At 41.4% G+C, this 27,892-nt stretch overlaps 5 protein-coding genes across 8 annotated transcripts; all 5 read left to right on the plus strand.

The window, feature by feature from the left end:
- Window positions 1-705: 705 nt before the first annotated feature.
- On the plus strand, window positions 706-1,749 carry LOC135680039 (protein LURP-one-related 8-like). The gene is made up of 2 exons (XM_065194024.1): window positions 706-1,042; window positions 1,155-1,749. Exons 1-2 carry the CDS (start codon window positions 782-784, stop codon window positions 1,500-1,502), a joined length of 609 nt encoding a protein of 202 aa, XP_065050096.1. The 5' UTR covers window positions 706-781; the 3' UTR covers window positions 1,503-1,749.
- Window positions 1,750-3,309: 1,560 nt separating this feature from the next.
- Window positions 3,310-10,462, plus strand: LOC135679342 (2,3-bisphosphoglycerate-independent phosphoglycerate mutase-like). Of its 3 annotated transcripts, none has more exons than XM_065192987.1 (10): window positions 3,310-3,442; window positions 3,683-3,873; window positions 5,081-5,208; window positions 5,424-5,574; window positions 5,653-5,856; window positions 6,152-6,576; window positions 7,801-7,993; window positions 8,062-8,157; window positions 8,684-8,839; window positions 10,109-10,462. In XM_065192987.1, exons 2-10 carry the CDS (start codon window positions 3,712-3,714, stop codon window positions 10,271-10,273), a joined length of 1,680 nt encoding a protein of 559 aa, XP_065049059.1. In that variant the 5' UTR covers window positions 3,310-3,442; window positions 3,683-3,711; the 3' UTR covers window positions 10,274-10,462. The 3 variants fall into 3 exon arrangements, with proteins under 3 accessions (XP_065049059.1, XP_065049057.1, XP_065049058.1); XM_065192985.1 differs by having other exon boundaries at window positions 3,319-3,470; XM_065192986.1 differs by having other exon boundaries at window positions 3,417-3,561.
- A 210-nt stretch (window positions 10,463-10,672) lies between these two features.
- LOC135679341 (uncharacterized) lies at window positions 10,673-13,626 on the plus strand. Its single transcript, XM_065192984.1, has 4 exons — window positions 10,673-12,212; window positions 12,392-12,613; window positions 12,692-12,783; window positions 12,867-13,626. Exons 1-4 carry the CDS (start codon window positions 11,073-11,075, stop codon window positions 13,480-13,482), a joined length of 2,070 nt encoding a protein of 689 aa, XP_065049056.1. The 5' UTR covers window positions 10,673-11,072; the 3' UTR covers window positions 13,483-13,626.
- Window positions 13,627-18,085: 4,459 nt separating this feature from the next.
- On the plus strand, window positions 18,086-19,429 carry LOC135679344 (uncharacterized). The gene is made up of 2 exons (XM_065192988.1): window positions 18,086-18,712; window positions 18,789-19,429. The coding sequence occupies exons 1-2, from the start codon at window positions 18,256-18,258 to the stop codon at window positions 19,292-19,294; spliced, it is 963 nt and encodes a 320-aa protein (XP_065049060.1). The 5' UTR covers window positions 18,086-18,255; the 3' UTR covers window positions 19,295-19,429.
- Window positions 19,430-24,694: 5,265 nt separating this feature from the next.
- On the plus strand, window positions 24,695-26,882 carry LOC135584913 (uncharacterized). 2 transcript variants are annotated; one of them, XM_065192989.1, is made up of 2 exons: window positions 24,695-25,214; window positions 25,429-26,882. In XM_065192989.1, exon 2 carries the CDS (start codon window positions 25,556-25,558, stop codon window positions 26,522-26,524), a length of 969 nt encoding a protein of 322 aa, XP_065049061.1. In that variant the 5' UTR covers window positions 24,695-25,214; window positions 25,429-25,555; the 3' UTR covers window positions 26,525-26,882. The 2 variants fall into 2 exon arrangements, with proteins under 2 accessions (XP_065049061.1, XP_065049062.1); XM_065192990.1 differs by having other exon boundaries at window positions 24,709-25,214; window positions 25,412-26,882.
- The last annotated feature ends 1,010 nt before the right edge of the window (window positions 26,883-27,892 follow it).

The following is a 27,892-nucleotide window of genomic DNA, read 5'->3' on the forward strand; positions in this document are numbered from 1 at the left end:
CTAACACGTGTGATGATGGCTTTGACGATTCCTATGGTCGAGATCAAGCCACCTACCAAAACGTGTCAACATATTCGTTCACCACCTTATGATTCTTTGACTCCCTTCGTGCCTCACATTAATTCTTCCCTCCGTACTTTCAACAAAATTGTGATTTTCTATAACATAATTATATATATATATATATATATATATATATATATATATATATATATATATATATCGGTATCATGTAATTGAAATAGCTCCAAAATCTTTGACCAAACGCAAATAAGCCGTCCAAAGACCAAAGCGGCGTACTCACTATTTTGCGGAGTCAATCGAGTCACTGTCGACCGGCCAAGTGACTCACACCACAAACCCAAACTATATCAAGACATTAAGTAGAATTAATGTACTGCTAACCTTCGTTATTGTCGATGACAACTTTACACATATATCGTTGGAGTCTAATATGGAATGCCAACAAAATCTAGACTTAGGTTAAGATGAAACGTTGATTCCTACTTAATTAAGATATTTATTTTACTCGAAATATTAGTCTCATTTGACGTTTTTTTATTCATGTATTTTAAATTATTATTTAATATTTTTTAGGATTTTTATAAAGATAAAAAAATTAAGGTAAATAGGACTCTTTCGAAGGGGTATTTTAGTCCATATATTGTGTATATATATGAGCGCTCTCCTCTTCCCGATAACAGATCTAACACAGACTCTCTCCCTCTCTCTCTCCTTCCGTGATTCCGGCCGCCGCCAGCCTGCAAACGCCCGCCGGACAATGACGAGGGTCTACCCGAACACCGCTGCTTCGTGCGTCGATCTCCCGAGTCTTCCCGCCTGCTGTGGCGCCACCCGGGAGGATGGCGCTGCGGTGTTGACGGTGTGGCGGAAGTCTCTTCTGTTCAGCTGCAACGGGTTCACGGTGTTCGATGCCGAGGGAAACCTAGTCTTCCGAGTCGATATCTACGGCTCGGGGAGCGCCGGGGAACTCGTGCTCATGGATTCCGCCGGGAAGCCATTGGTCACCGCCCGCCGAAAGGTACGTACGACCAGCTCTGTGTGGTTACGCGTAATGTGCATAGGAACTCCGACGATTTGTCTGAGTTAACTCAGTTCGCATCGGTTACTGACTCGCCCGGGTTTGAGTGCAGAAGCTGAGTCTGGGGGAGACCTGGCTGATCTACAACGGGGAGGACGTCGACAACCCTCTCTACTCCGTGAAGAGGCAGGTGAGCCTGCTCCATTGCAAGGGTCTCGCGCACGTGACCCCGCTCCGCGGCGGCAGCGGCAGCGCCGGATACGGGGTGGAGGGGTCGTACTCGCGGCGGAGCTGCACGGTGTACGACGAGCGGCGGCGGGCGGTGGCGGAGATCCAGCGGAAGCAGGCCGTCGGGGGCGTCGCCTTCGGCGACGACGTCTTTCGCCTCGTCGTCCAATCGGATCTTAACACGTCTCTCGCCATGGCCATTGTGATCGTCCTAGATCAGATGTTTCGATAAGCGTGCTTCCTGATCAACAGTTGCGATTGAAGTTTGGATCAAAGGCCTCTCTTGAAGAGCTTCTTGTGGAGCCATGGTTTTCTTTTTTTTATTAAACCATGGATTAATGAGAGGCACTCAATATATGAGTGTAGATAACTGCGTTTGCAATAAAAAAAAAATATATTTGGAATAGTCAGCTGTTGATGTTAATTAAATCTCTTGTCAAATTTTCCCAATAATATTTGCAATAAAAAAATTTCATACATTACACTTTGTTCATAAAACACATCTTCCTATTTTTCTCCTTTTTAATTCATATCAATCCAACTGTAACTTAAATAATGAAAAATAATATATATTTTTATGTTTAACATTTTAAATTTTGATTTTCGAAAATAATCTCTCTCTTTATATATATATATATATATATAATATTATCGATAATAATTTCATCTTCACTACTTATCCTTTGTCGAAGGTGTCAGCTTGTTTAGTTTATAAAGATCTTAATAGTTTAATAGTTTATTGTAAGGTTAGTTTTGTCTCTTTTCTTTTATAGAAAAGAAAAATGGATAAGAGCTTGAGAGCTTATAGAATAGAATTTACACTCGATAATGGAAAATTCTTGAGGGAGAGAAGAAGAAAAAGGATATCTTAATTCGCATGAGTTCATTATTTTGGTGTGGAAGGTTGAACTTGGAGTGAGAAGCAACTCCCACTTTGGTTGGCCTAACTATGTTTCCTTGTATGAGACACTGCATCAGCTCCATCTAACCCCAGAAAGGAAGTGCTTGGAGATCTTCATTGGCTTGTGCAAGCTTCCACCAGAGGAGCAAACTCCAAGTGTGGCTTACAACACATTTGGATGACTTTGGTCAGTAGGGAAAGATTGGATTTCCTGCATGAAGCCCTCCTCTGATTCCCTGATCAAAGTCTTGCTTTGATTCATGACCAGAGTGACAGGAGAAGAAAGAAGAAGCTCAGCTGCGTTTATCTGCATCAAAATATCCTCAGTCCAATCGCTGCATCTCTTTCAGAAACCAGGAATCACTTTCTCTTTTGTACACAAACTCTTTGAGTTCTATGTAAAGGATGTGGAGGGATATATCATCCGAAGGGAGACACCCAAACTGCATGCATCTTCTCATTCCAATGCCGAATAGATCTGTGAAGTCAATTTGGATGAGCATTCCTTTGATGCATCACCGTGAGGTTTTGGAGCAGAGAGGGATGTGTTGTTGTTTCCAACCTAAAACAACACCTAGAGAGGGAAGTAGTAGTCAATGAATGATCTTTCATTCCATGTGTCACAGTGTCAACCATACAATCTCACTAATGTTTGTTCTTGTATTATCCTCATATGGGCTACAAGCACAAAGCTCGACTCATGGGCTTCACAAACACCATTGACACACTCTTAGCCCAAGAGGACCTCCAAAGAATCATCATCATCATTGGGCATTTGAAGCATTGATGGCTTATGGGAAGGATGATGAAGGTGATCGATTGGCAGTTCAATGTGGGTCCCGCGGTCTCTATCGTATCACGCGACCCGCTTCTTTGACCGTAGAAACTTCCTGCGGGCGCATCAGGTATCGTCCGCCCGCGGGGCGCGTCCAGTACCGGCGGTCAGTTTCGTCGGCCACGTCCGCCGCAGATCAAGAAATCAACGGACGTACTGATTCGAAACAGTTTAGTTAAATTGAAAACGAATGAACAGCATAACAACGACGTGAGTGTGCGCTATTCCTACCCCGACTATCTTCACTCGTGCACCCCGTGAAGCTCCACTTTCGCAAAATCTACGAGCGATGGTGGAATATGCCGGAGAATATTACAAAGAAATGGGGGTGCGGATAGAGCAACCGAAGGGTTCGCCACTTGTTCTATAAATATAGGGCAGAGCTTGCTTCTCTTCCCGTGCGGAAAAGACCCTTTCCTTCACAGATCTTACACCGGTGCTTCTCCTTTCCTTTCTTGGTGGAGGTCCGTTGGTGCCTCCTCTTCTCTTGAATGATCTGTGTCTGATTCGTTCTCTAAAGATCTCCTTTCTCGCCGGGGATTCTTTGATTTGACGGTGGCTATTGGATCTTCCTTTAGATCTGATCGATTCGTTTCTGCACTAGCTTGATCGGTTTTCCTTGATGTGTTGAGATGATCCTTTTTGTAGTGTTTTAATTGTTATTTTTGTGTTGTAGAGATTTGCGAAATCGAAGCGCTTGGCGGCATGGGTAGCTCGGATTTCTCGTGGAAATTGGCGGATCACCCAAAGCTTCCCAAAGGGAAGACGGTGGCCGTTGTGGTTTTGGATGGATGGGGTGAGGCGGACCCTGACCAGTATAACTGCATTCATGTCGCCCAGACTCCCACCATGGATTCGCTTAAGAAGGTATGCCCTTTTCTCTATCTTTCTGTAAATTATAGGTTATTTTGCTGCTATAGCAGGCTCAGTTCTGGTATCATGTCTTAAGAGACTTAGGATATACGATCTGGTTGCTTAGCATGACTGCAATCGGGGTTCATTGTATCAGCAAATGTTTGGAAACTCAAATGATGATAACTTAGTGATTGTTCCATGCGGTCAAATTGTTTCATGTGTTGAATATTAGAACGAGTTTTAATTTGTGTATATATGTGAATGCACTACATTCCAACTATAGTAATTTTTGGCCTGCCATATTGCAATTTTGATATGGGTGAACAGTCATCGTTTTAGTTTGCAGTTGAGATTGTAGCTGATTCGATGTCATTTGTAACTGCAAATGTAATTCTTAACACTTATCTTGTAATTGTAGGTTATTTTGTATGTTGATTAATTAGATAGACTGGGTATATGTGTATAACATGCTCGGTTCTGGTATCATGTCTAAGAGACTTAGGATGTACGATCTGGTTGCTTAGCATTACTGCAATCGGGGTTCATTGTATCAGCAAATGTTTGGAAACTCAAATGATGATAACTTAGTGATTGTTCCATGCGGTCAAATTGTTTCATGTGTTGAATATTAGAACGAGTTTTAATTTGTATATATATCTGAATGCATTACATTCCAACTATAGTAATTTTTGGCCTGCCATATTGCAATTTTAATATGGGTGAACAGTCATCGTTTTAGTTTTCATTTGAGAATGTAGCTGATTCGATGTCATTTGTAACTGCAAATGTAATTCTTAACACTCTTATCTTGTAATTGTAGGTTATTTTGTATGTTGATTAATTAGATAGACTGGGTATATGTGTATAACATGCTCGGTTCTGCTATCATGTCTAAGAGACTTAATATAATCCGATCTGGTTGCTTAGCATGACTGCTTTTGGGGTTCGTTGTATCGACAAATGTTCGGAAACTTAAATGATGCTAACTTGGTGATTGTTCCATGCAGTCAAATTGTTTCATGTGTTGAGTATTAGAACGAGTTTTAATATGTAGGTACACATCTGAATGCACTACATTCCAGCTGTAGTAATTTTTAGCCTGCCTAATGCAAATTTAATTTGGATAAACAGTCATTGTTTTAGTTTTCATTTGAGATTGTAACTGATTAATGTCATACATAACTGCAAACGTAATTCTTAACACTCTTGTCTTGTAAAGGGTGCCCCAGAGAGGTGGCGACTTGTTAGGGCTCACGGAACAGCTGTGGGCCTTCCTACTGAGGATGACATGGGCAATAGTGAAGTAGGTCACAACGCACTTGGAGCAGGAAGGATTTTTGCTCAAGGGTAATGTACCTAAGACCAGACCTCATATTTTTGAAACCTTTTGGTACTCTATATGATCTTTCTCCAGAGGTTAGATTGGTGTGCTGTTCAATCGAAACCTCTGCTTAGGTCTTGGTATCGGTCCATCCTTTGTGTTAACAGGCTGCCCAGATACTGCAAAGTATATATTCATAGATTTACGCTTCTATGATCTGAGTCATGTCTTGTGATTCTAGTGCTAAGCTGGTAGACCTTGCACTTGCATCTGGAAAAATATTCGAAGGAGAAGGATTTAAGTATATTAAAGAATGCTTTGATAAAGGTACCTTACATCTCATTGGGCTTTTAAGTGATGGAGGTGTACACTCTCGGCTTGATCAGTTGCAGGTGTGTAAAGCCCATTCTGTTTCCTGTTTGGTTGCCTCTGTACATGGTCAAGTTATCTGAGTGTGTTGTTCCTTGCAGTTGCTTCTGAAAGGGTGTAGCGAGAATGGTGCCAAAAGAATTCGTGTTCATATCCTCACTGATGGTCGTGATGTTTTAGATGGCTCAAGTGTTGGATTTGTGGAAACACTTGAGAATGATCTTGCTAAGCTACGAGAGAAAGGCATTGATGCACAAATTGCATCTGGTGGTGGTCGAATGTATGTTACCATGGACCGCTATGAGGTATGTCTTAAATTATGTTATTTTCTACCTTCTTTTTTTTTGTTTTGTCTATCTGGAACTTTGAGAGAGTGTTTGTTAGTGGTGCCATTGCCTTTATCAAATTTGTGGCCATGCATGCCTTGTAGGATTAGATGTACTATATTTCTGGTCTTTATGCTGATTTTGAGTGAATAACAGAGATCTACCTTTTTCAGATTGTTGTGATAGTTCCTTTAACTGTTTTTGACACATCTTCCCACGGTTCTCATATCAAGATTTTTAGCTGTTGACCACAATTTATTTGTGCATTTTGTAGAATGACTGGGGCGTCGTTAAACGTGGGTGGGATGCACAAGTTCTTGGTGAAGCACCACACAAGTTTCGAAGTGCTGTCGAAGCTGTGAAAAAACTGAGGGAGGCTCCCAAGGCCAATGATCAGTACTTGCCTCCATTTGTTATAGTTGATGAGAGTGGCAAGGCGGTTGGTCCAATAGTGGATGGCGATGCTGTTGTAACCATCAACTTCCGAGCAGATCGTATGGTTATGATTGCTAAAGCACTAGAATATGCAGACTTTGACAAATTTGATCGTGTTCGCTTCCCAAAGATTCGATATGCTGGAATGCTTCAGTATGATGGTGAACTGAAGCTCCCTAGCCGCTACCTTGTTTCTCCTCCTGAGATAGACAGAACATCAGGCGAATATTTGGTGCACAATGGTATCCGTACTTTTGCATGCAGGTATAGTTCTATAGTAATGTCATATACCTGCACATTCTTTAGCTATCACCTCTCTCCCCTCTCTCTCTCTCTCTCTCTCTCTCTCTCTCTCTCTCTCTTCTACTCTCATCTTAGTCCTACTTTTGTAATGATCCAACCTGGTTTTAAACTTGGTATCAGCAGAATTGCCCAGGAATTGGTGGGCATCAACCACAATCAATTGATTTCACCTGCTAATAACTGAATTGCGCAGCGATTTAAAAAGGCGCCCGGGCGAGGCGAGGCAAGGCCCGAGCGCCTCGCTAATCTCCCAGGCGACGCGCTTCAAACAAGCACTGCCTGGGCGCTCGCCCGAGCCCAGGCGTTGGGCGCTTCGGGCGAGCGCTTGGATTAACCAAGGCGACCGAACCAGGATTTTAGGTCTGGTTCGGTCTCCGATGGTTAGTTGGTTCAATCGAACCAACTAAAACCGATATAAGTAACAACCCAACCCTAACCCTCGCTGCTGTTGCTCCCGATCTCGCTGCTCGCCGCTGTCGCTGCTCGCAAACTCTACCGCCGTCGTCGCTCGCCGTTGTCACTGCTCACAAACGCTGCCGCTGTCGCCGCTCGCCACTGCCGCTGTCGTCGCTCACCACTGTCGCTTCCTCTTTTCTCAGTCAGCAGGCTCACCCCTTTATACTTCCTTTTAACAGTATACGTATACTGTATACTGTTAATATTATTAAGTTTATTTAAAATAATTAATTTTTAATACTGTTAATAGATTAATAATATATTATTTTGATTTTAATACTGTTAATTTTCATTTATTTGAAATTATTGCTAGGTTTCTTAATACTGTTAATTTTATGTCTTAGATTTTCTTAATTTAATAGTATATATTTATTTAAAATTTTAAATAATTATATTTATTAATTATATTATATATTTTTATATTTTAGAGTCTCGCTTAGCTCGGGCGAGCGCCTAGCGCCTCGGGCGTTTTTGGACCTTGGCGCCTAGCGCTTTTTAAATCACTGGAATTGCACTGTTCCCAAAATTCCTAGAACTAGAGTTGGCAGATTCAGAGTAATAAAGTGCCTTATTGACAATCCTGATTGTGATAATGTGATCAGACCATCATTCTTAGGAACATGCTTTTGGGGCTCACGAAGGCATGTTTTGTACAAAATCTGCAAATCTTATATGTTATAGCTAATTTTTTTCTTGTACTCATGGAACCTCTTTATGTTTGTCCGACAGTGAGACTGTCAAATTTGGTCATGTCACCTTCTTCTGGAATGGAAATCGATCCGGATATTTTAACCCATCCATGGAAGAATATGTTGAAATTCCTAGTGACTCAGGAATTACATTTAATGTTCAACCCAAGATGAAGGCTCTGGAAATTGCTGAGAAGGTTAGGGATGCTATTCTCAGTCGCAAGTTTGACCAGGTAAATAAATATATTTTTAGGAACAAGTGCTTATCTGTTTAGTATGGTAACTCATTAAGTTCTTACAGGTTCGTGTGAACCTACCTAATGGAGACATGGTAGGACATACAGGCGATATAGAGGCTACTGTTGTGGGTTGCAAGGCTGCTGATGAAGCTGTTAAGGTAATAATTGATGGTTGTAATGGCTTTTGCCATGCATATTTGCTGTGGTTGCATTAAGGATATCCTGAGATTATTTTCATTTAAAGTGCCTGCCCCTGGCTTCCTCGTTTGAACTGTTAGAAGGCAGAGAAGTTTTTTAATTAAACATTACCTTTTACTAAGAAACACGCTTCTTACTTTAACTCTTCATTTGGTATTTTGTGATTATATTGTGTAAGAAATGTTTTTGTTGCATGATAATGTCCTTTATATAGCGGCTGACTTTTCTCTTTGTTTTAGTTGTTAGTTAGTCCAATGCCCACTTATATATTAGCTTTTCTCTTTGTTGATTTATTTCCTTTATGACACCATAGCCCCCATTGAACAATTTGAATCTCCTTCTTTAAATCAAAATTATTTCTGAGACAACTGACAGTAGTTTCAAATTAGTAAATAAAATATCATATGTTAATTCGTTGTCAGGTACTTTCTTTGTGATCGAAACAATGATACTGAATTTTGAAGGACTTGATGCCTCTCTTTGCAGATCATTTTGGATGCCATAGAGCAAGTTGGTGGCATTTATGTTGTCACCGCAGACCATGGAAATGCTGAAGACATGGTAAAGAGAAACAAAACCGGCCAGCCACAGCTCGACAAAGCTGGGAAGATTCAGATTCTCACTTCTCATACTCTTCAGCCTGTAAGTATACTGAAGTTAACTCTAAATGTCTATCAGAGCTTAATTTTAAAATTTTATAGTTTAATGTTAGTGTTTTTTTCCTTGCCTCCTTTTAATGACATTTCAGCGTAGCCTCATATTGTTGTTAAATTAATCTGAAAAAGTAATAGGTTTTTCCGTGGATGATAAGTCATTTAAGAATGCTGTTCTGGTCAAACGTGTATGCTAACACATCAATTTCTCACCACTTGCCTTCACTGACAAATAAATCTTACACTTTGGTGTTTCATTTATTGTTCCATGTTATTAAGACAGAGGGGTCTGCAGGTTCCTTCCCTATCTACCATCTGAGCGTAATGTTTGCATATGCTTCCACCTAAATTTCATAAGCCAATAATACGAATGAGGGTGCGCTAGGCTATTGTTAGTCAGATCCTATTTGTAGGAGATAGTTAGATCTCAGGTTGACAAGTTGACCATAATCTAGTTGGCTGATAACAAGTATGTGAGCATGTTGCTGATGTTGAGAGACATTCTGCATAATCTTATTCAGAATCAATTCTTGTTATGACAAACATAATTTTTCGGTTTTCTTTATTGGAACCATCCAGTTGATGAGATTCTTGGATAAGCTCTATTAAGCTGGCTGCATACATTGTCTACAAAGTGTAGATGTGATGTTCTATCTACTATTTCTTTTCTTCATTGTGCACTCTAGAAACTCAATGTGGAATATTTAAGATATTTCAGACATGAACAGTCTTTTTCATTTCTGCTGATAAATTTTGGTCATTTACTAGTGCAGAATTTGATCTTGATTCTGGTTGATGGTGGTTTTGATAATTTTTGAGTGCACAAAGTTATGGTCGAAAGGGATGTCTTAATGGGGTCTCTTTTAAAGTTTAAACCGATTTGGAGGACTTGAATCTCTTACTAGATTTGTTGACTTTCATATGGCATTAGCAGTGCTGAACACCTTTTCATACAGACAGCAGTCTAGCTTGGTATAGAAGATGGATGGGAAAAACTGGGATTTTGAATGGAAGATCAGGTCTTATCGAGTGGGACGACATATATAGGGTCCACTTCAAGAAACTTCAAAACATCTGCATGTGCTACCTAAAGTCTTAGATTGAAGTGGTTCTCTTTATCAAAATTTATACAGCTTTCCTTGACATTTGATTGAACTCATTTTGGTTAATGAAAAACTGAGGTGAATCCATAAAAATGGATTTATGCTTCTGTTTTGGTTATGGATTCTTTGCTATTGATCTTATAAAACAATTGCAGGTTCCCATTGCCATAGGAGGCCCTGGGCTTGCATCTGGTGTCAGATTCCGCAAGGATGTGCCTGATGGTGGCCTGGCCAACATCGCTGCCACCGTCATGAATCTTCATGGGTTCGAGGCGCCGACAGACTACGAACCGACCCTCGTTGAAGTTGTTGACAACTAATTAATATTTGCTGCTCATCTTTTCTAGGCTGAATAGGCATAAAAGGGTTGATCAAATAATCTTCTTTCGGATACTTCAAGTTGCTCGTCCTCACGAGCAACATGACAATTTTGTTTCAATCATTTATCGTTATCCGTGATCGTGGAAAAATAATTTCCTTAATGCCATGTATCTTTGTTATTTTTGTTACCTTATGGAGACAACTCGCATTTTGGCTGAGTAAACAAAAAATGATCACAGTTCTTTAACAACATGTGAACATGCCTCTATTGCTCGTCTTTTTTATTCTGGACTTCGAATAAACTACACTTCTATTATGAAACCGTTTACCTTTGCGTGTGACGTAGTAGCTCCGATGCAAGTAGCGTTATTCGGACGGCAAATTGTGGTTCATAGTTACTTTGCTGGACTTATTTTGACCTATTTTCTTGCAAATTTTCGATTATGCTGCTCCAAAGGTGTTTCCAAAGTCTTTATCACTGCATCTATTGGCCATTAATTTCAATCTCTATCACTGCCAGATCTCCAGCTTACTCTAGCGAGGCCCCACGAATATCCCGGTTCGTGAATCCCGTCTCAACCTTTATCCTCTCAACATCTGCCGCAGCTGAAACGTATCAACCGTTTGACCCGTGTATTTACGACTCCCACGTGGAAGGCGCGCATTTCAAATTTTAAAACTACGGTGTCCGTTCCAACGTTCACTTAACGGCTACTCCCCTCTTCGCTCTCTCTTATCATCTGTTCCACATCGTATCCAGGAAGCATTTCGTTGGAGTCTTCTTCGTATTCGCTGCCGATGGCGTCGCTCACGCCGGGCGTCCTCCTCAAGCTTCTCCAATCGATGAACAGCGACGGCCGGGTCGCCGGCGAGCATCGCTCCTCCGTGCTTCAGGTTACCGGCATCGTCCCCGCCATCTCCGCCTCCGCCGAAGAGGATCTCTGGCCCTCCCATGGCTTCTACCTCCAGCTCTCTGACTCCGCCAACTCCACCTACGTCGCCCTCTCCGACGCTGATGCCGATGTCGTCCTCTCCAGCCGCCCCCAGCTCGGCCAGCTCGTCCACGTCGACCGCCTCCAGTTCGCCTATCCCGTACCCCGCGCCATCGGGCTCCGGCCCGTTCCCGGCTCCCGACCATACCCCTTCCTCGGATCTCCCGACCCCCTCGTGGCCCGCTCTTCCCCCGACCACCGCGGCTTTGTCATCCAACCCGCCTCCCCCACCGATGCCGGCCATCCCTTCCACTTCTCTTCGTCCCTCGGATCCAATCCCTCCCGCCTGGAAGAAGAGAAAAGAACCGTCTTTGCCGCTAAGGAGAACGTGGTCAGCTCCGGCAAGAACCACGGAGATGCTGCCCAAAAGCCGCGGCGGTTCCCATCTCCCGCTGCAGCGAAGCTGGCCGCCAGGAAGAGTGGCCCCGGTAGCGGTAACGGCACAGGGGAGCAGCCGCGTGATCCCTCCCCGGTCCTGAAGATGAGCTCGAGGCCTTCATCGCCAGCATCGATGGGGAGGGCGGCCTCGAGGGCGTCGTCACCCATCCCGTCCAAGTGCGAGGTGCCAAGCCTGGTGGCGGCAAAGGAGGAGAACCGGAGAGTGGCAAGAGAGCCTGCGATCATCGTGCCATCAAGATACCGGCAGCCCTCCCCAGTGCGGAAGGGGGCAGCATCACCGATGGGGAGGAGGGGCTCCATGTCCCCGGCGCGACGGCCGTCTGGCGGGTTGAAGGTGTCCTCACCAGCGGCCGGGGAGGGTGGTGGGAAGAAGAAGGTAGGACTGGCGGTTGCAGGGATCTCGAGGGCGTCCGACGCGCTCGTGACTTCCGTGAAGTCAATCAGGAAGAGCTGGGACGATCCATCGGCAAGCGCGGTTGGTTCTGAGTCCAAAGAGAAGGGAGGATCGAAGAGCAAGGTGGATAAAGAGTCTATCTTGAGAACTCAGGTGACGAACACTATATTTCCTCTGTCCTCTTCTACATTTGTCATGATAGGATGCATCGAACATGTTCATCTTGTCAAGATCTTATGATCTTGCATTACGATCTCATTGGATCATTAGGAGTATTGAAGGGATGTGTTCTTGTGTTAAATGGGATGCATCTCCTTCAAAATTGATCTTAGGTTGCTATATCAAGGCGATTGAGCGACGCTGGAGGACTACCAAACAGTAATGAGGAGGCAGCTTCCAATGATATGCCAAGAACGAGTAGAAATATGGAATCCTTCTTCGAGTCAGAGAAACCAAACAGCATGCCCCCGAGAGTTACTGTTCATGCCAGGAAGTGGACTGATGGCAGCGTCCCGTTCGACTCTGTCTCTAATAACCTTGCGAGGCTCGGGAAGGTATATAGCTGTCGCTCAAGACATTCATAGTTCTTGCAATTAAAAGGTCTATATCTCATCGTCTTCCTGGCACCACAGGAAGCACTTCACAGAAGAAACAGCGCCTCCACAGCTGCAGCTGAGGCTCTGGAAGAAGCCCTGGTCACTGAATCTGTTGTCAGGAGTCTAAGGTGTGTGACCTGACCTTTCCTCCAGTTCTTAGCTAACAAAAGTTATTCCATCTCATGTTGTTTCATGATCTTTTCTCCCGCAGCATGTTTTCTGATCTCTGTTCGGCATCCAAGCCCGGCAACCCCGTGCCAACAATCGATCGATTCCTATCTGTCTACGGCTATGTCTTGAGGTGGTGTGGTACTGCCGAGTCTCCGTCTGCTGGCCGCAAAGCTGATGGGCCGAAGGATGCGATGCTATGGGTTGAGGCGGCATTGGCCACTGACCTTGAAGTTCTTCATCTAATAAGCAAGGAGACAGAGGAGTGCCTACCAAAACCGCCATTTCCCCAAGTGGATCATCTTCCAAGAGAAGAAGAAAGCCCAGCAAACACCTGGACGAGAGGCCGCGGAGTGAGTGAAACAGTGGATCTGGCTAAAGCTCTTAGACGCGAAATGCAGATTTGGTTCATGAAGTTTGTGGAGGAAGCAATGGATGTGGGTTTCCGTTTACTTGGCGAGAACGCAGACAACAACAAAGTTGCAGCAGTTCTGTCACAGCTGAAGCGGATCAACGACTGGTTGGATGGGGTGATGGGGAGGACGGCGGAGGAGGCACTGAAGGAGAAGATCGAGCGGCTGAAGCGCAAGATATATGGGTTTGTCATCACTCATGTGGGATCTGCGTTTGATGCTTCACTTTCATTTGCAACGGCTTAAGCAAAGAGCCACATTGCTTTTGTAGCTAAGATTATGATGTACAGCCTTTGAATCCCATTGATGAGTGCTCGTCTTGGATGCTTGCTAATGTATTCTTGTTAGCTTTTGGAATAAAATCAAGAAGTTTTTTTTTTCTTTTTTGCATGAATTTGTTTGGAAGAAATGAAGAACATTTCGGAACTGACAGAAACTTATTAATGATGGAAAGTTTATTAGGATATGAAGATAACAATAAGTGCCATAGATATTGCCTATTCTCTAGTTGTGAAAAAGGCTAGAAGGCCGAGCAAAGAATTCTGTAAGTCCAACAAATGTGTTGTAATCATAATATATTAAGAAAACTTTTGACAACAAGCTCCTACAATAGATTCTAGAAAGCAAAAGAAAATGACACCAAAGTAATGGACAATAATGTGGACAACACAAATGATATGAAAAGATCCACTTGTAATGAATATGAAAAGCATTCTATGAGGAAAATGACTTAAAGGTAAATGATATTTTTGGTGCGAAAAGTTAGATTATTTAGCAAGTAATTACATAACAATCTCATCAGAATAAAAAAAAGCACCAAACAAAATCCTTGTGATGACCAAGACAGAAGTAGAGGCTAGCCTATCAGTAATCTTAAGTGAGATATTTATTTATGATATTTTCTTACATGGATTAATTGATTTTGATACCTTTGCATCGTTAACTTGTGTGGAAAAACTAGGCAAACCATCTAAAACATTAGATGTAATATATTATATAGTTGTTCTATCAAAGGATATAATATATTTAGATTGGAGATTAAGATCTTGTCCAATTCAAATTATCGATAATGAATTAATTATGAATCTAATAATACTGAATGTATAATATTTTAATACTATATTAGGCATAGATTGGTTGTCTTAACAATATTTATATTTGTTGGTTCTAAAGAAAAGATATCAATCTTTTTTATTTTAACAATAAAAGCAAGGATATTCTTAAATGATGGATGCATACGATATTGACAAATGTGATAGTTTTTATTGATGTCATTTTGATATACTCATACTCTAAAGAGGAACATGTAGAATAAATAAAAACAACCTTGAGTACCTTGAAGGAAAATTAATTTTATGCAAAGTATAAGAATTATGAATTATGACTAGAGAAGATAACATTTCTTAAGCATAATATATCTAGAGAAGAGATCTTAATAGATCTAGCTATAGTAGAAATAGTTAGTAATTGGCATAGGCTGACTACTATAATGAAAGTAATGGGTTTTTTTGTATAACAATTTATTACAAATATTTTGTGAAAGGATTATCTAAGATAGCATCACCTCTCACTTAGTTAATAAGAAAGAATATTAAATTTGAATGGACTGATGCTTGTGAAATTAGTTTCCAAGAACTAAAAAGGAGATTAGTTTTAACTCTAATTCTTTCTTTAGTGATATATCAAAAAATAGTCTAGAATATATTTTAATGATAGAGTTATATCTTATGCCTTAAAATAATTAAAATATTATGAGAAAAATGATCTAACCCATAATTTAAATTTAATAATGATGATGTTTGCCCTAAAAATTTGGTGATATTATTTTTATGAGGAGAAATATGAAATATACATTGATCACAAGAGTTCAAAATATTTTTTTACTAAAAAAAAACTGAATATGAGACAGAGGAGATGGCTAGAGTTAGCAAGAGATTATGATTGTGTGATCAATTATTATCTTGAAAAAGTGAATATAGTATTGATATATTGGGTAGAAAGTTAGTTAATTTAGTTGTTTTATCAACCGTTCAAAAATCTCTCTATATAGAAATATAAAAATTTGAATATGAGATAATTCTTAAAGTTTAATTGAGAGATTGACAACACTATCACTGTAGCCAACCCCTTTTAGAAAAAATTATAGATGATTATAGTCTAAGATTAAGGCAGAGAAAAGAAATGAGTTTTACATCGATGAATGGGTAATCAAATTTCTAGATAGAATGTGTGTATTAAAGGAACCTGACATAAAATAAAAATTTTTAACAACGACACACTTAAAATTATACTCGATGCATCTTGGAATAATAAAGATGTGTAAAGATATAAAAGAGCACTAGTGGTCAGAATGAAAAGAGATATGATTCAATTTATTGAAAAGTATCTCGTACGTCAACAAATCAAAATAGAACACTAAAAAATAACAAGTATGCAAATACTCCAATAGAAATAGAAAGAGGTTAGTATAGATTTTGTCATATGTTTGCCTAGTCTAGCAAGAGGCATGATGAAATTTAGATCATCGTGGATAGGTTGACCAAGACAATCCACTTGCTACCTATTTGTGTTAACTATTTCATGGTTCATTATGCTCAATTATATACCTAAGAGATATAAGAGATAATTAGACTCATGTTGGTATTCATTATGTCAAATAGAGATTTCATATTCATATTAGATGATCATGCAAGAAGAATCATTTAGATATTAGAAAATATGCTAAGAGCTAATGTTTACTTTTGATAGAGTTTGCCTATTACTAGACAATCATTGTGATGACACCATTTAAAGCACTATATGATAAAAAATATAGATCACTTATTCATTAGAGTAAGATGGATAAAAAAAATATTTAGAGCTAGATTTGGTGAGAGAAATATCAGTAGTAGTAGAAAAGATTTGTCAAGGTAACACAAAGCAGGCAACAAAATATTTTTAAGGATGACACCAATAAAAAAAGTTTATGATGTTTGAGTAGAAAGAAAAACTAAATTCTTGACATATAGGACTATATAATTTTTTTTGATAAAATTGGTGATGTAGCCTACATACTAACCTTATCTCCTGCATTAGCTAAGGTGCTGTATTTCACATATAAATGTTGAGAAAGTATATTTCAGATCATTCTCATGTCCTGAAAGAACAACCAATAGAATTGGATGAAAATTTGATTTATTTGTATTAAAAAGATTATTTTAATTAAAGTGTTACGAAAGAATCATCCAACGAAAGAATCATCCAACGAAGGAAGTAACTTGGGAAAAAAAGAGAAGAGATACAAGAGTAATATCGGAGCTATTCAGGTAAAAAATTTTGAGGATAAATTTTTTATTAGGAGGAGAGGATTGTAGTGCCTAAGTGTCACACACATTGAATTACAATTAGTATCCACTAGTTTTTTCAGCTACTTTTAAGTAACTTAAACTTTGAATTTTGTATGATCTATTACAATTCTAACATATATGATATGATCTTAATATGACATCAGTGCAAACAGCTATAATTATTCTAATTTAAGGTACTTAAAATCTCTCATTCAAGAAATGGATTCTATTTAAACTGAATTGACCCCTTAGGGATATGATTAAACTATATCATTTTGATACGATTAAACTATGAGATTTAGAATTGAGTGAATATCACCGGTGCACCAATTTTATGAGATTTAGAACTCTTGTGTCTTAAACTATATCCTTTTGATTCATTATCTTTAGTAATATTGGGATGAAATAAATAAGTTCTACCAAATTTCATAATTATTATGAAATAAATAAGATACTCATTTTAACGGTTTAAATACTTTTCACCTTTGAAAATAGGAAGAAATTGATTAGAAATACTTACTATGCTATCTTCTTATTTTTTTATTTTCACCTTCTAAATCTATTGGTTAATCCTTCTTTATTAATCAATATATTCTTATTGATTTTCTTCCGATCAGGGCTATGATAACACACTTATTGACTTCCTATAGAATTTAAAGATAAAAAAAAAGTAATAAGAGCATATTTTATATTTGTAAAAAATAAAATATAATTTTTAAAGAATAAAATAAATAACCATAGCTCAATAAATCTTCTTATCCTTATAATTTTAATCTAAATTATTTATTTTTATATTATATTTAATCTTAATTATTTGAATTAATTTTTATTAATGTGGAGATTAGTGTCAAGCTCGAGGTAGTAGTGTGTGTCCGTAACCCCAACTACACGACCTTCTCCTATGCCCCCAATAGCTATGCCCACCTCCAATATCATGGGGCTCGGGTCGGGGGGTCGTCATGGCACTCTATCAGATCTGAGGTACTCCAGCTTGCCCTAGTGGTGGAGGTCGACCAAATCACGATAGGGCTAGATGGCCTCTTGAGGATGTCGTCATAGGGACGATGGCGTTCAACGCGAATATGAGGTTGTCGAGTCACATCACCCCCTTAGCTTGGTAATGCACCACGCGATAGCCACCTCTGATTGCCACGTGGTCATCGACGTCTCTAATCTCAAGGTGCGGAGCCACGAGTGCACTCACACGACTACGCTTTAACGTCACTTGGCCAGTGAGGGGATGCCACATAAATATCATCTTATACATACATACATACATACAACAATAAACTCTCCCCTCGCCACAAACAATTATTTTCATTCTTATATCTAAGCTAATATAAGTCAATTTACACATTAATTTACATGTCTTTCTACCAGCTTTAGGTTTCAGATGTGAAGCAAGTGCATCGTTTGCTTTGCAGCATCACATAGCGTTCCTCCTTTCCGAAGACATCTTTTTCTATGTTTGGAATCTGAGAGCATTTGCTCTTTCCAGCATCGACAGAATAGCATATGATTCTTACTGCATGAAGCAGCAAGAGGAAGTCACTCCCGTCTTAAGTGCTCATCCGGTAGGCATCGAATCACCTCGTCAGCAAGCAAGGAAACAAAGCTTTGCCTCCTGCAGCGCCGGTTCAAGTCGAAGTCTCGCCCCACCGTCTTCTGTTTCCGGTGATTAAGCTCCTCGACCATGGCGAGATTCAGCGTCGAAGTCTGCTTGATCTCTGCTCGTGGCCTCCACCGCTCGTCGTCGTTCCTGAAGCCCCAGTGGTTCGCGGTCGGGTGGATAGATCCCAACTCCAAGTACTGCACCAAAGTGGACAGCTCTGGGAGCACCAATCCCACCTGGAAAACCAAGTTTTCTGCAACCATCGATGAGGCGACCTCCAGCTTGCAGGCGCTGGCCTTGACGGTGGAAGTCTACAAGAGAGAACCCATCTTCCTGAGGGAGAAGCTTCAAGGTACTGCAGTGATTCCGCTGAAGGAATTCCTGGTCAAGTTCCTGAACGCTGCCGAGCCGTCGAGAGGTGGGATGAAGGAGAGCGGAAGCTTCCAGCTGCGCAAGCGGAATTCCATTAAGCCTCACGGATTCATCGACGTCTCCATCCACATCTCTGACAACACCCACCAATCCACGTCTCGCCAAGGTATGCGTCACTCTCCTACCGCAGTATCCTTTCCTGAGTCGAAATGCTGCGTGTGCTTTCTTGCATCTACTTGCAGCAACGGACGAAGGGTTTAGGTACTCAGGCAACGAGGAAGGAATCACGTTAGCCATAGAAGACGGTCCAGTGATATCTTTCCCATCGTGTTCACAACCACCATCCCTTGGCGACGTCCATGGAGACTTCGCCAGGCACAGCCATCCTTACAGCCGACCGAGACCACCAGCACACCCCTCCGCGAACTACCACAACACATTGGAGCCAGGTACAGGATACCACAGAACTCCTACGCAGCCGCCGCCGCCACCGCCGCCGCCTTCCAACACTGGCTTCCTGCCGTCGCTGTTCCCGGGGACAGGCCCGCTGCCGGAGACTTACGTGAACCCCCCACCGTCGTCGGGGCCGGCGAGACATGGCGGCACACCAGGATTCGGTATGGGGCTCGGAGCTGGAGCCTTGGCTGCCGGAGCCGTCATATTTGGTGATGACTTCATGGCGGGTTCCAGCTTCCCGGCCGGCCTCGACGGCGGCAGCCTGACCGTATCAGCCGATCCTCTTCTCTAAGTCGCCCAGATGCAACCATGAACCGTGTTCGATACTGGTCATTGGGCTTTGTGGATTCTACTCTATATGATCATAAGAGCTTCTTATAATATTACGTAATTAATTGAAAAAGAATATAATTTTTTTTATACTTATTAGGATTGATAATTATTTTTAGAATCTTAATAGGAACCAAATTGCTTCAAGATTAAGGAAAAAAAATCAAGTCTATAAAGAAATATATAGTATTTAATTGTTCTATAAATATCTTTTACATAAAAAAACATGTAAAAATATATATTAACTTTTTTTTAGACTTATAAAGATATAATTTTTCTCAAAAAATTACGTAAAATTATATAAAGAGGGAGCTTTTATTTTCATGTTACTTAATAGAATGAATTCTTGAAAAAAAATATATCTCTTTACACTTCCCTCTGTCCTCATTTTCAGAATTCCTTAACACCACCTTTTTTCTAACCTAGAAAAAAATTTTATATCTTAACAAACCAAAAAACACTCTAATGCAGTATAAAAACACTATAAACATAATATTTTAAGAAAATTTATAATATTGATATGATACTCTTGAAAACACTATAACATAATATAAAAACATTATAATTAGACCGATTAGGATCGAAAGAAAAGAGGAAAAAAAATCCAAGTGTTAGGAAAAAAATATTTAATAAATTTTAAAAATGGGAGACACTTCCAATAAAAAAATAATTTCTTTTTTGAATGTCTTCATCGTCCAACACCTAAATACATAAAACATAATTATCTAATAATCAATTTATAATTATATGATTTAACAAATATGCAAGTAATTGAAATTTACACACCTACACATACTGCTTAAGAGATATGATCTTCTATCTTTGTGAAGCTCCATTACATGCTAATGGAAACAACCTCCTCCCCCAAGCAAAGTCATTTTCCCAAAATGGGAGGCATTCCCCCAAACCCTAACCCAACTTTTGACTTTGCGTCGCCTATATTTCCATGTTTGGTAATGTCCATTCTTTAAAAGCACTACGTTTGCAATGGCAACCCTAAGCCAATACAATATCCATAAAGCCTTGATGAATCATGCTACCTCTCTTCCTCAATAACCCGTTCCAGAGACTGTTCTAGCTATATAGCACAATACACCTCTATAAATATATATAGTGTATACAAAAATGAGCTGGTGTGTACTTTCATCATTGTCAGTCACAAAGAGCAGTGGCATGATCAGAAGAAAGATGTCTTGTGAAAACACCTTTCCAGGCAATGTCTCAAGAGAGCAGCAATATTTAATGGACACAGAGGGAGAGAGAGAAGAGAGGAAACAGTGTCTCGGAGTACTCGTCCAATGCTAAAGAGTTATTTGCAGAGGGCACCGAAGACATATTTTTATGAGTTGTAGATCTGAAGGCAGTGTACTTTCACTGTTGATGCACGAGGAGCTTCTGAAGCCTGTTCAGATCTGTGCTACAGTGGAAGAAACACTCATGCTGAGGCATTTTAAAGGTGTAGGAGTGCAGGGTTTCATGGCTGATACCCCCAACCACGCCTCTCTCTCTCTCTGATTGACGCAAAGTCCAAGATGAGAGGAGCAACACCATCGCCAAGCGGGCATTGAAGGTTTCCCATACGTGCTATGAAGAACAGGGAAATGAGCTCAAGTCCCGAGCAACCACAGTGGAAGTGCAATTTCCTTGCTCGATACCCGGAGAGAAGAAGGTTGAAAGAGAAAGGGAAGAGGGTGCAAATGACATGGTGTTTCTTGATAGGCTTCACTGCAAACTACTACATAGGTAATGGGCAAAAGGAAGAGATGGAAGAAGCTTTCAAAGATGAGAAAGAGGAGCTCCCTTCAGTCCAAGTATGGAATGGAAGAGAGAGAATAATCTCCCGCATCATTCACTCATTCACACAGTAGGTAGCTCAAGTCCGAGACCTCTCCTGTCTGCTGCTGTGCGGTGGCGAGAACTGTCACTTCCTTTCCACTGAGTGTGTGAATGAATGAGTCGGCAGCTGATTCAAACCCCAATACCACCCATGAGTGGACCGAAGGAAGCTCTCTCACACATATTTCTAAAGCTCCTCCGGATTCTCAGATCGCAAGAATGTCAAAGACAAAAAAAAAAGGGTTCCATTTTCATTTTGAGACTTTGGATTCAATCATGAAATTATAGTCGATTATGTACCAACGTCTTGTATTGCTTACAAAGATTAAAGAAGCAAGTAAGCCATATGTATCTAAGTTGCAGACAATGAAGTCTTACTTGTGAAACAATCAAAGAACAAGTAAAATAGCAATCATGATGTCCACACAAGAAGCTTCTTCTTTTGGGGGAATGATATAGTATGCTCAACAGCACCTCTTTGTGTGCTATAGAATCCTATCCATCACTGGAAAGATCCAATGCAAGGGAATGAATGGTAAGTTGCTTCAAGTGGCCACTGGCCACCACTGTAGCTTTGTGATTGATGGCTACATTACCAAATAAATGGTCGAAAGAAGATGTCAGCAGCTTAAATTTTATTACCAATTTGCGAGCAATCTATCATTCATTCATTCATTCTTCTTCCTAACCAAAAAGCTGGAGCAACTCATTTTGTATTGGGAAAAGGGAGGAGTTGATCAAAAAGCCATACTACCCCATTAGAAAAAATAGGTATTACTGTGAGAACCAAATCCCCTCATCAAGCACAGATTCGTGTGAGCAGCCAAGAACAAGGTGATCAAAATAAGATGTGGAATGAAAATATGATGTTGATTTGCATTTTTTTTTTTTGGGGTATGTATATCCATGAAACCTAACTTTCAAGGATGATAACACCACTAGAAGAGGATAACATAGCAAGAATAACTTGTCTATGGGAGGAAAGAACAGTCAAATTAGAGAAATCTTTCATAGTAGTAAATATACTCAGGATTAAGAAGAACCAAACATCAGGCTATATAGTTAATTGCACACTCAAGCCTCTTATTTTGTTTTGGCAGATGTAGTCAGAACCTTGATATGATTCCAACAAAGAAGCCAATGGTTAGAATGAATCACCAACTACAACTTCTAACCTCATCAGAAGTTGTCAGGAAGACGAACAATTAACTCAGGGAAAACACAAAACTATTGTGCATGATGTAACAACAGAAGAACTTTATTGTTCAAAGTTCTGCAAGAGAAAAACCATCGAGTGAGACCCTTACACAGATTAAGATCATCTGTGAGATCCAATTTCCTCCAGAAGCACAGTCCTTTACATGATTACCATGTATATGTTTAGAGAGAGAGAGGGGGAGAGAGAGGGAAAGAGAGTGTCACCTTTAGAGTTCTTCTCAGGAAAGGGAAGTAGTAGGACCCCGGAAGCCCTAGAGCTGGGAAGGCGTGTATTGCACAAGGGGCTGTCTCACCTTCGGAACCCTAATTCCTATTTCTCACCAGTCAAAGCTGCAGAGATGGCAACAGGGAAAGAAAGGAGAAAGATTATGAAACAAATGAGATTCCGAAGAACATGACCGGAAACAAAGGAGGGGGATCATGGCATATTAGCAGTATGTGTATCAGGAGACGAGCAAATCGAACAAGAAAGGGAGAAAGCACAAGGCAAAGCAGATGTTGGCAGCATATCAGCAAGCGAAGCAGATTTCCTATCATCGAGTTTGCAGTAGCGGCCTGTGTGCACAAAGGGGAGAAGGCAAACAAACGCATAGCCCAAGATGAAACCTGTGAAGGAAAGATACATATAGAGGTTGATTGGTTCCAGGCCACAGAGGAGGATGAGAACTGTTGGTTGACAGCGACGCAAGGCAGGCGTTGGGTGATCCAAACACAATGTGAAGAGGATTCATCAGAGTGACTTCTTCGAGTTATCTAACCCCTGGAGCAGAGATCCAAGCAAGTGGGGTGCGTCCAAAGGTCCAAAAGCAGACATCGATGCAGGTGCAGGCCAAAGCTCGGTGTGTGGCGTACTGCCCCTTTGACCGCCTTCTTCTCCCCCGATAGGGCGAGTTAAACAGTACTAAGCGATAGTGGAGCTCCCCATAATGGCTGGGCCCGGATGCGGCAGCGTGCCACTGTAGCGAAGCAGGAGGGAGACCCAAGCTAAATCTAGCCTGCAAAACCCCTCCTCCCACCTTGCATAATCGGAGGACTCGAGAGATCGCCGAGGCATGCAGCTGTACCCATGGAAGAGCATGGCATTGAATGGCTGTGTAAGAAAAGGAGCCGTCGTGCATGGATGGATCATCACCAATCAAAGGTCATCCCGAGAACCTGGACAGTCGCAGCATAGTACTTTTTGTCGCCCTATCTGACGGCCATCGATGATGACGATGCCAGATTTCCTGCACCATGCTCATCCTATGAGACCCAACATCATCCCAATCCCGAACGCCCAATCTATCCTGAATCGATACCTCGACTGGCTCTAAGTCTTCGTCGCATTTTCGTGCAGAATTCTCACACAAGGAGAGAATCTCTCTCTCTCTCTCTCTCTCTTGTGGAAGAGCTGACCTTGCGTCGGTGTTGACACAAGGAAGGAGCTCCATGACATCAGCGCAGGCGTCGGGGCCCACCACCCTCGTGAGAGGACGCATCCCTGCCGCCTGTCTCGGTGGAGACAAGCGAGCACTGCCCCACTGGCTATGCCATCGTCTTCCACCGTTCCGTCCTCGATCCGCTGGTAATGACGCGACAGCCTTTGTGGGCACACCGTAAAAAGGGGCAAATATTGTGTGACTCCTTGATAAAGGCTCACCCGTGTCCACCTACCCGCCATTGAACCGAAGGACACGTACGGCACGGATGGATGGATCGATCGATCGATCCCGATGCAGATCGGGACCAATTGCGATGGGAGGCCACCGGCGGGGGGCCACGACGGGGTACAGCGCCGTCCAGCTCGGATTAGCGACCCACGTGGCGAGACATCTCACAGCAAAATTTGCCTATTATTCTTTTATTATATTATCTCACTCATTTTTTTTTTATATTTTTGTTTCAATTATAAATACTTTTTCTCACAGACTATTAAAGAGCGCAGTGCAAACATGGCGTCTTCCACTTTGGACTCCTCGCACTCGGACCCCACGAGGTACCACCACGAGCTGGATCCGTGGAGCCCACCGAAACACCGACGCAGGCGATCTCGTCCTTCCACATCCGCCGCCCGATCTTCATCGGACGGATGGCGTCTCATCAGCCGTTCTTTCACAAAACCCCCTGTGCGGTCGTAAAATTACGTGAAAAATGAAGGAATCGGAACGTTAGAAAAAGGGGCTTATAGGAAAAGAAAATTCCCAGCGAGGACGTAAAAGAAAAGTGATGGAGGGGCATTTTTGGGAATTAAAGAAACGACGGTGGGTCTTTTTTGACCTTTTTTATCATGTGGTTTTGTTGAGGTACGCGAGTCGTATTCGTTCTCCCGTCTCCTCTCTCCGGACCGCAACAGGAATTATTTTCCCTCGGTAATTTCTGGAGAGATTTTAGGGCTCTTCGAAGTCCTAATCACGCTGGAATTCGATCGCGATCGCTGGAATTTTGTCCGCTTGTGGTGGGGGATTTGATTCGGAGGCCATCCAAATCGGTCGGACCTCTCTCTCTGTCTCTCTGTCTCTCGCTTGCCCGGGGGGGATCTGTGTTGCCTTTCTCGCTGAAGTTTCCTCCGGCTTGAGCGAGAAAGATTTCGATCTGAGCCGTTGCTGTCGGATTTAAGCTTGCTGGTTCTTCTCTTACTGGGTAGCATTTGGAAGTGTGGGTTTTTTTTTGTCTGGTAGTCGGCTGGTATTTTGTTGAGCTTCACTGTTGCAGAGAAGAGGAATTTCGATAAGTTATCTGGCAATTCGGAGGCTTTTTGGTGCCTTCTCTTTCGTATATGATTTAGAGAGATTGAGAAAGAAGACACATTGTTGAAGTTTGAGGCAGTCATAGTCTTCTGCGTGCTTCAGGTACTGCAGACAAATCATAGCTTATGATCTTCGATTTTTGCTGTTTTGTTATGAATTCATATGAATGTAGCAAAGAGTGAAGCCTAATTTCTGAAAGCTGAAATCTTTCTTTCTGGGGAATTATATCCCTTTGTTGGCTACAAGTTGATCTTATTCTCAGCACTCTTTAAAGTTTCTTATTCATAATTGGACCTCAGCGTGGCCTCTTATACAGATAGAGGAGGAATAAGAAGATTATGTTGTGTAGCCTCTCCAACCCGTTGCTGTATCTGGATCCCTCTCATGGTGGTGAGGATTTTGGATGTTAGTACTGAATCTATATTGATGGGCATCCTTGAAAGATGCTTTCTGAAAAGCTCTTAAAACCAATGGAGTTCATTCACCACTTAGTGATTGCACTGTTCGGGGTGTTATTTGCGTGCCGGTGTAAAGCCCAATCTCCGGGCACATCTACAAGCACTGCAGGATCATTAGATTCTCTCCTTCAGGACTATGCTTACCGTGCATTTGTTCACCCCCACACTGGAGTTTTCTATGATGGTACTGTCCCTTCCAATCTCACTGGCATCAAGATTGCGGCAATGAGGCTCAAAAGTGGGAGCCTGTGGAAGAGAGGAGTAGAGAGCTATAAGGAATTCGAGATCCCAGAGGGCATTATTGTGCAGCCATATGTAGAAAGGCTGGTTCTGGTTTACCATAATCTGGGCAACTGGTCTTCTTTCTACTATCCTCTTCCCGGTTACACCTACCTGTCTCCTGTGCTTGGTCTTCTTGCTTATGATGCAGCGAATTTGTCAGCTACCAACTTGCCTGAATTAAATGTTGCTTCGAAATCACCCATATCCATTAATTTCACAAACATCATCTCTGTGCCAAGCGGTGCAATTGCCAGATGCGTTCAGTTTGGTTTAGGTGGCTCACCAGATTTTAGAGACTTGGTATCGAGCAGTATTTGCTCCACATATGGACAGGGCCACTTCTCCATTGTGGTCAATTCCAGTGAGATTACTCCTCCTCCAGCACCAGGTGTAGCTCCACCGCCGGGGCCAAATCATATTGGTTCTAAGAGTAACCAGTCTAAGGTGTGGAAGATAGTTGGAGGAGTGGTTGGTGGAATTGTTGCTTTAATTCTCTTGGCTCTGCTGGTTTGCTGGATGCACCGGTATAAACATTACAAGAAGATGGCACAGATGGAGCAGCATGCAGATGCAGGAGTCTCGTTACATACAGCAAGGATTGGAAATACACAGATTCCTGTGGCTTCAGTGGCAAGGACACAGCCATTCCTTGAGAATGAACTTGTTGCTTAAGTGCTGTTGTTGATTCAGTGCAGGAGCCCCTTCAAGGTTGGAACAGTTATTCAAGTGTTGCATATATACATATAGAACGAGCATGCAGACGGCCATTGCCAATTTTCTTTTGACTTTGTGTTGGTTGAAATGAAATTTTCCTGATTCGAGACAGGATCAGGCATTCTTTTGGGGAAGTCATTGTTGTGTTCAGATTGTTCAGTTCCTGATTGTTCGCTGTTACTATCGTCTTGATTGAAATGTCTACTGTATGTAAAAAAGCACCACAGAGCATGTTGAACAATTTCAATTCATTTGTTGGATACTGTTTTAGAGGGATCTTGCTAATAAAACTGAGAAATGTTTTACTGGAGGCATATTACATATTTGTACGAGTTCCTCGATTCTTCTTTACATGGAGACATAAGAATCAACAGCATAGAGCTGGTTAAGATGTGAGGAACCGGCATCCGCCATGAGAATCAATGCTTTGGCTGCTCAACGGGACGAATGAGAATATTAACGTTACAAAAGTGATGACAAGTATGTAGGAACAAACCAGGTTCATGGAACAAATACAAAACCTTGGTTCTTTCTTCTTGGCATGTTGTCTTCTTCCATTATGATTCCACATCAGGTTTCCCAGAATTCTACGGTACCGGCTCGAACACTAAGAATCATTCCTACCTCATGTGCTTTTTCTTTCAGTTTGGAGTCACTTGTATCCATTGTCTACACTACTTGAATGTTCTTGTTGTTGGAGGCTGAAATGTGTTGTAGCTCGCTGAGAAGTTCAAAGGCCAATAGCCTGATGAGCAAATTTCTCATTGTCCTGTCCTAAATATCAAGAGATAATTTCTTCCAAAACTGATGGGTTGTCCAATGAGATGGGATTTCTTTGTGCCCAAATCATCTAACCACTGGCAATTAATTAATGCTTGCGTGCACATCAAAACTTGTTTCATTGAGAAGTAAAGTTGAAGAAACATAAACATGAAGCTTTGGCATTTGATTGCCCTCCCATCTCTCATTTGGTGATTGAGGTGAAAAGTGCTGCAACCTGAATAAAGCATGTTTAGAGCATAATTAGAGCTCATTAGTGCGTCAAAGAAGCGTCCGTATCCAAGTGGAAGATTCTTAAATTTTAATCTGAAATTTATGTTGCTCATATATAAAAGAAAAGATGCCTTTCCACAAAATAAAAAAGAAAAGAGAAGTGCACTGCTAAAGATAGATGCTAATTTTTCTTTTAATAAAATTATTACATCAAAAAACATACAAGACATTCATATGTAAAATCAAATGTAATGCTTAACATTACATTAATCAACCCCAATGTCTCCGTTGAGAGATCTATATTTGCATGTGCCAAACGTGAGACCTATCATT

This window comes from Musa acuminata, chromosome BXJ1-7, assembly GCF_036884655.1.
Source record: "Musa acuminata AAA Group cultivar baxijiao chromosome BXJ1-7, Cavendish_Baxijiao_AAA, whole genome shotgun sequence".
NCBI lineage: Eukaryota > Viridiplantae > Streptophyta > Magnoliopsida > Zingiberales > Musaceae > Musa > Musa acuminata.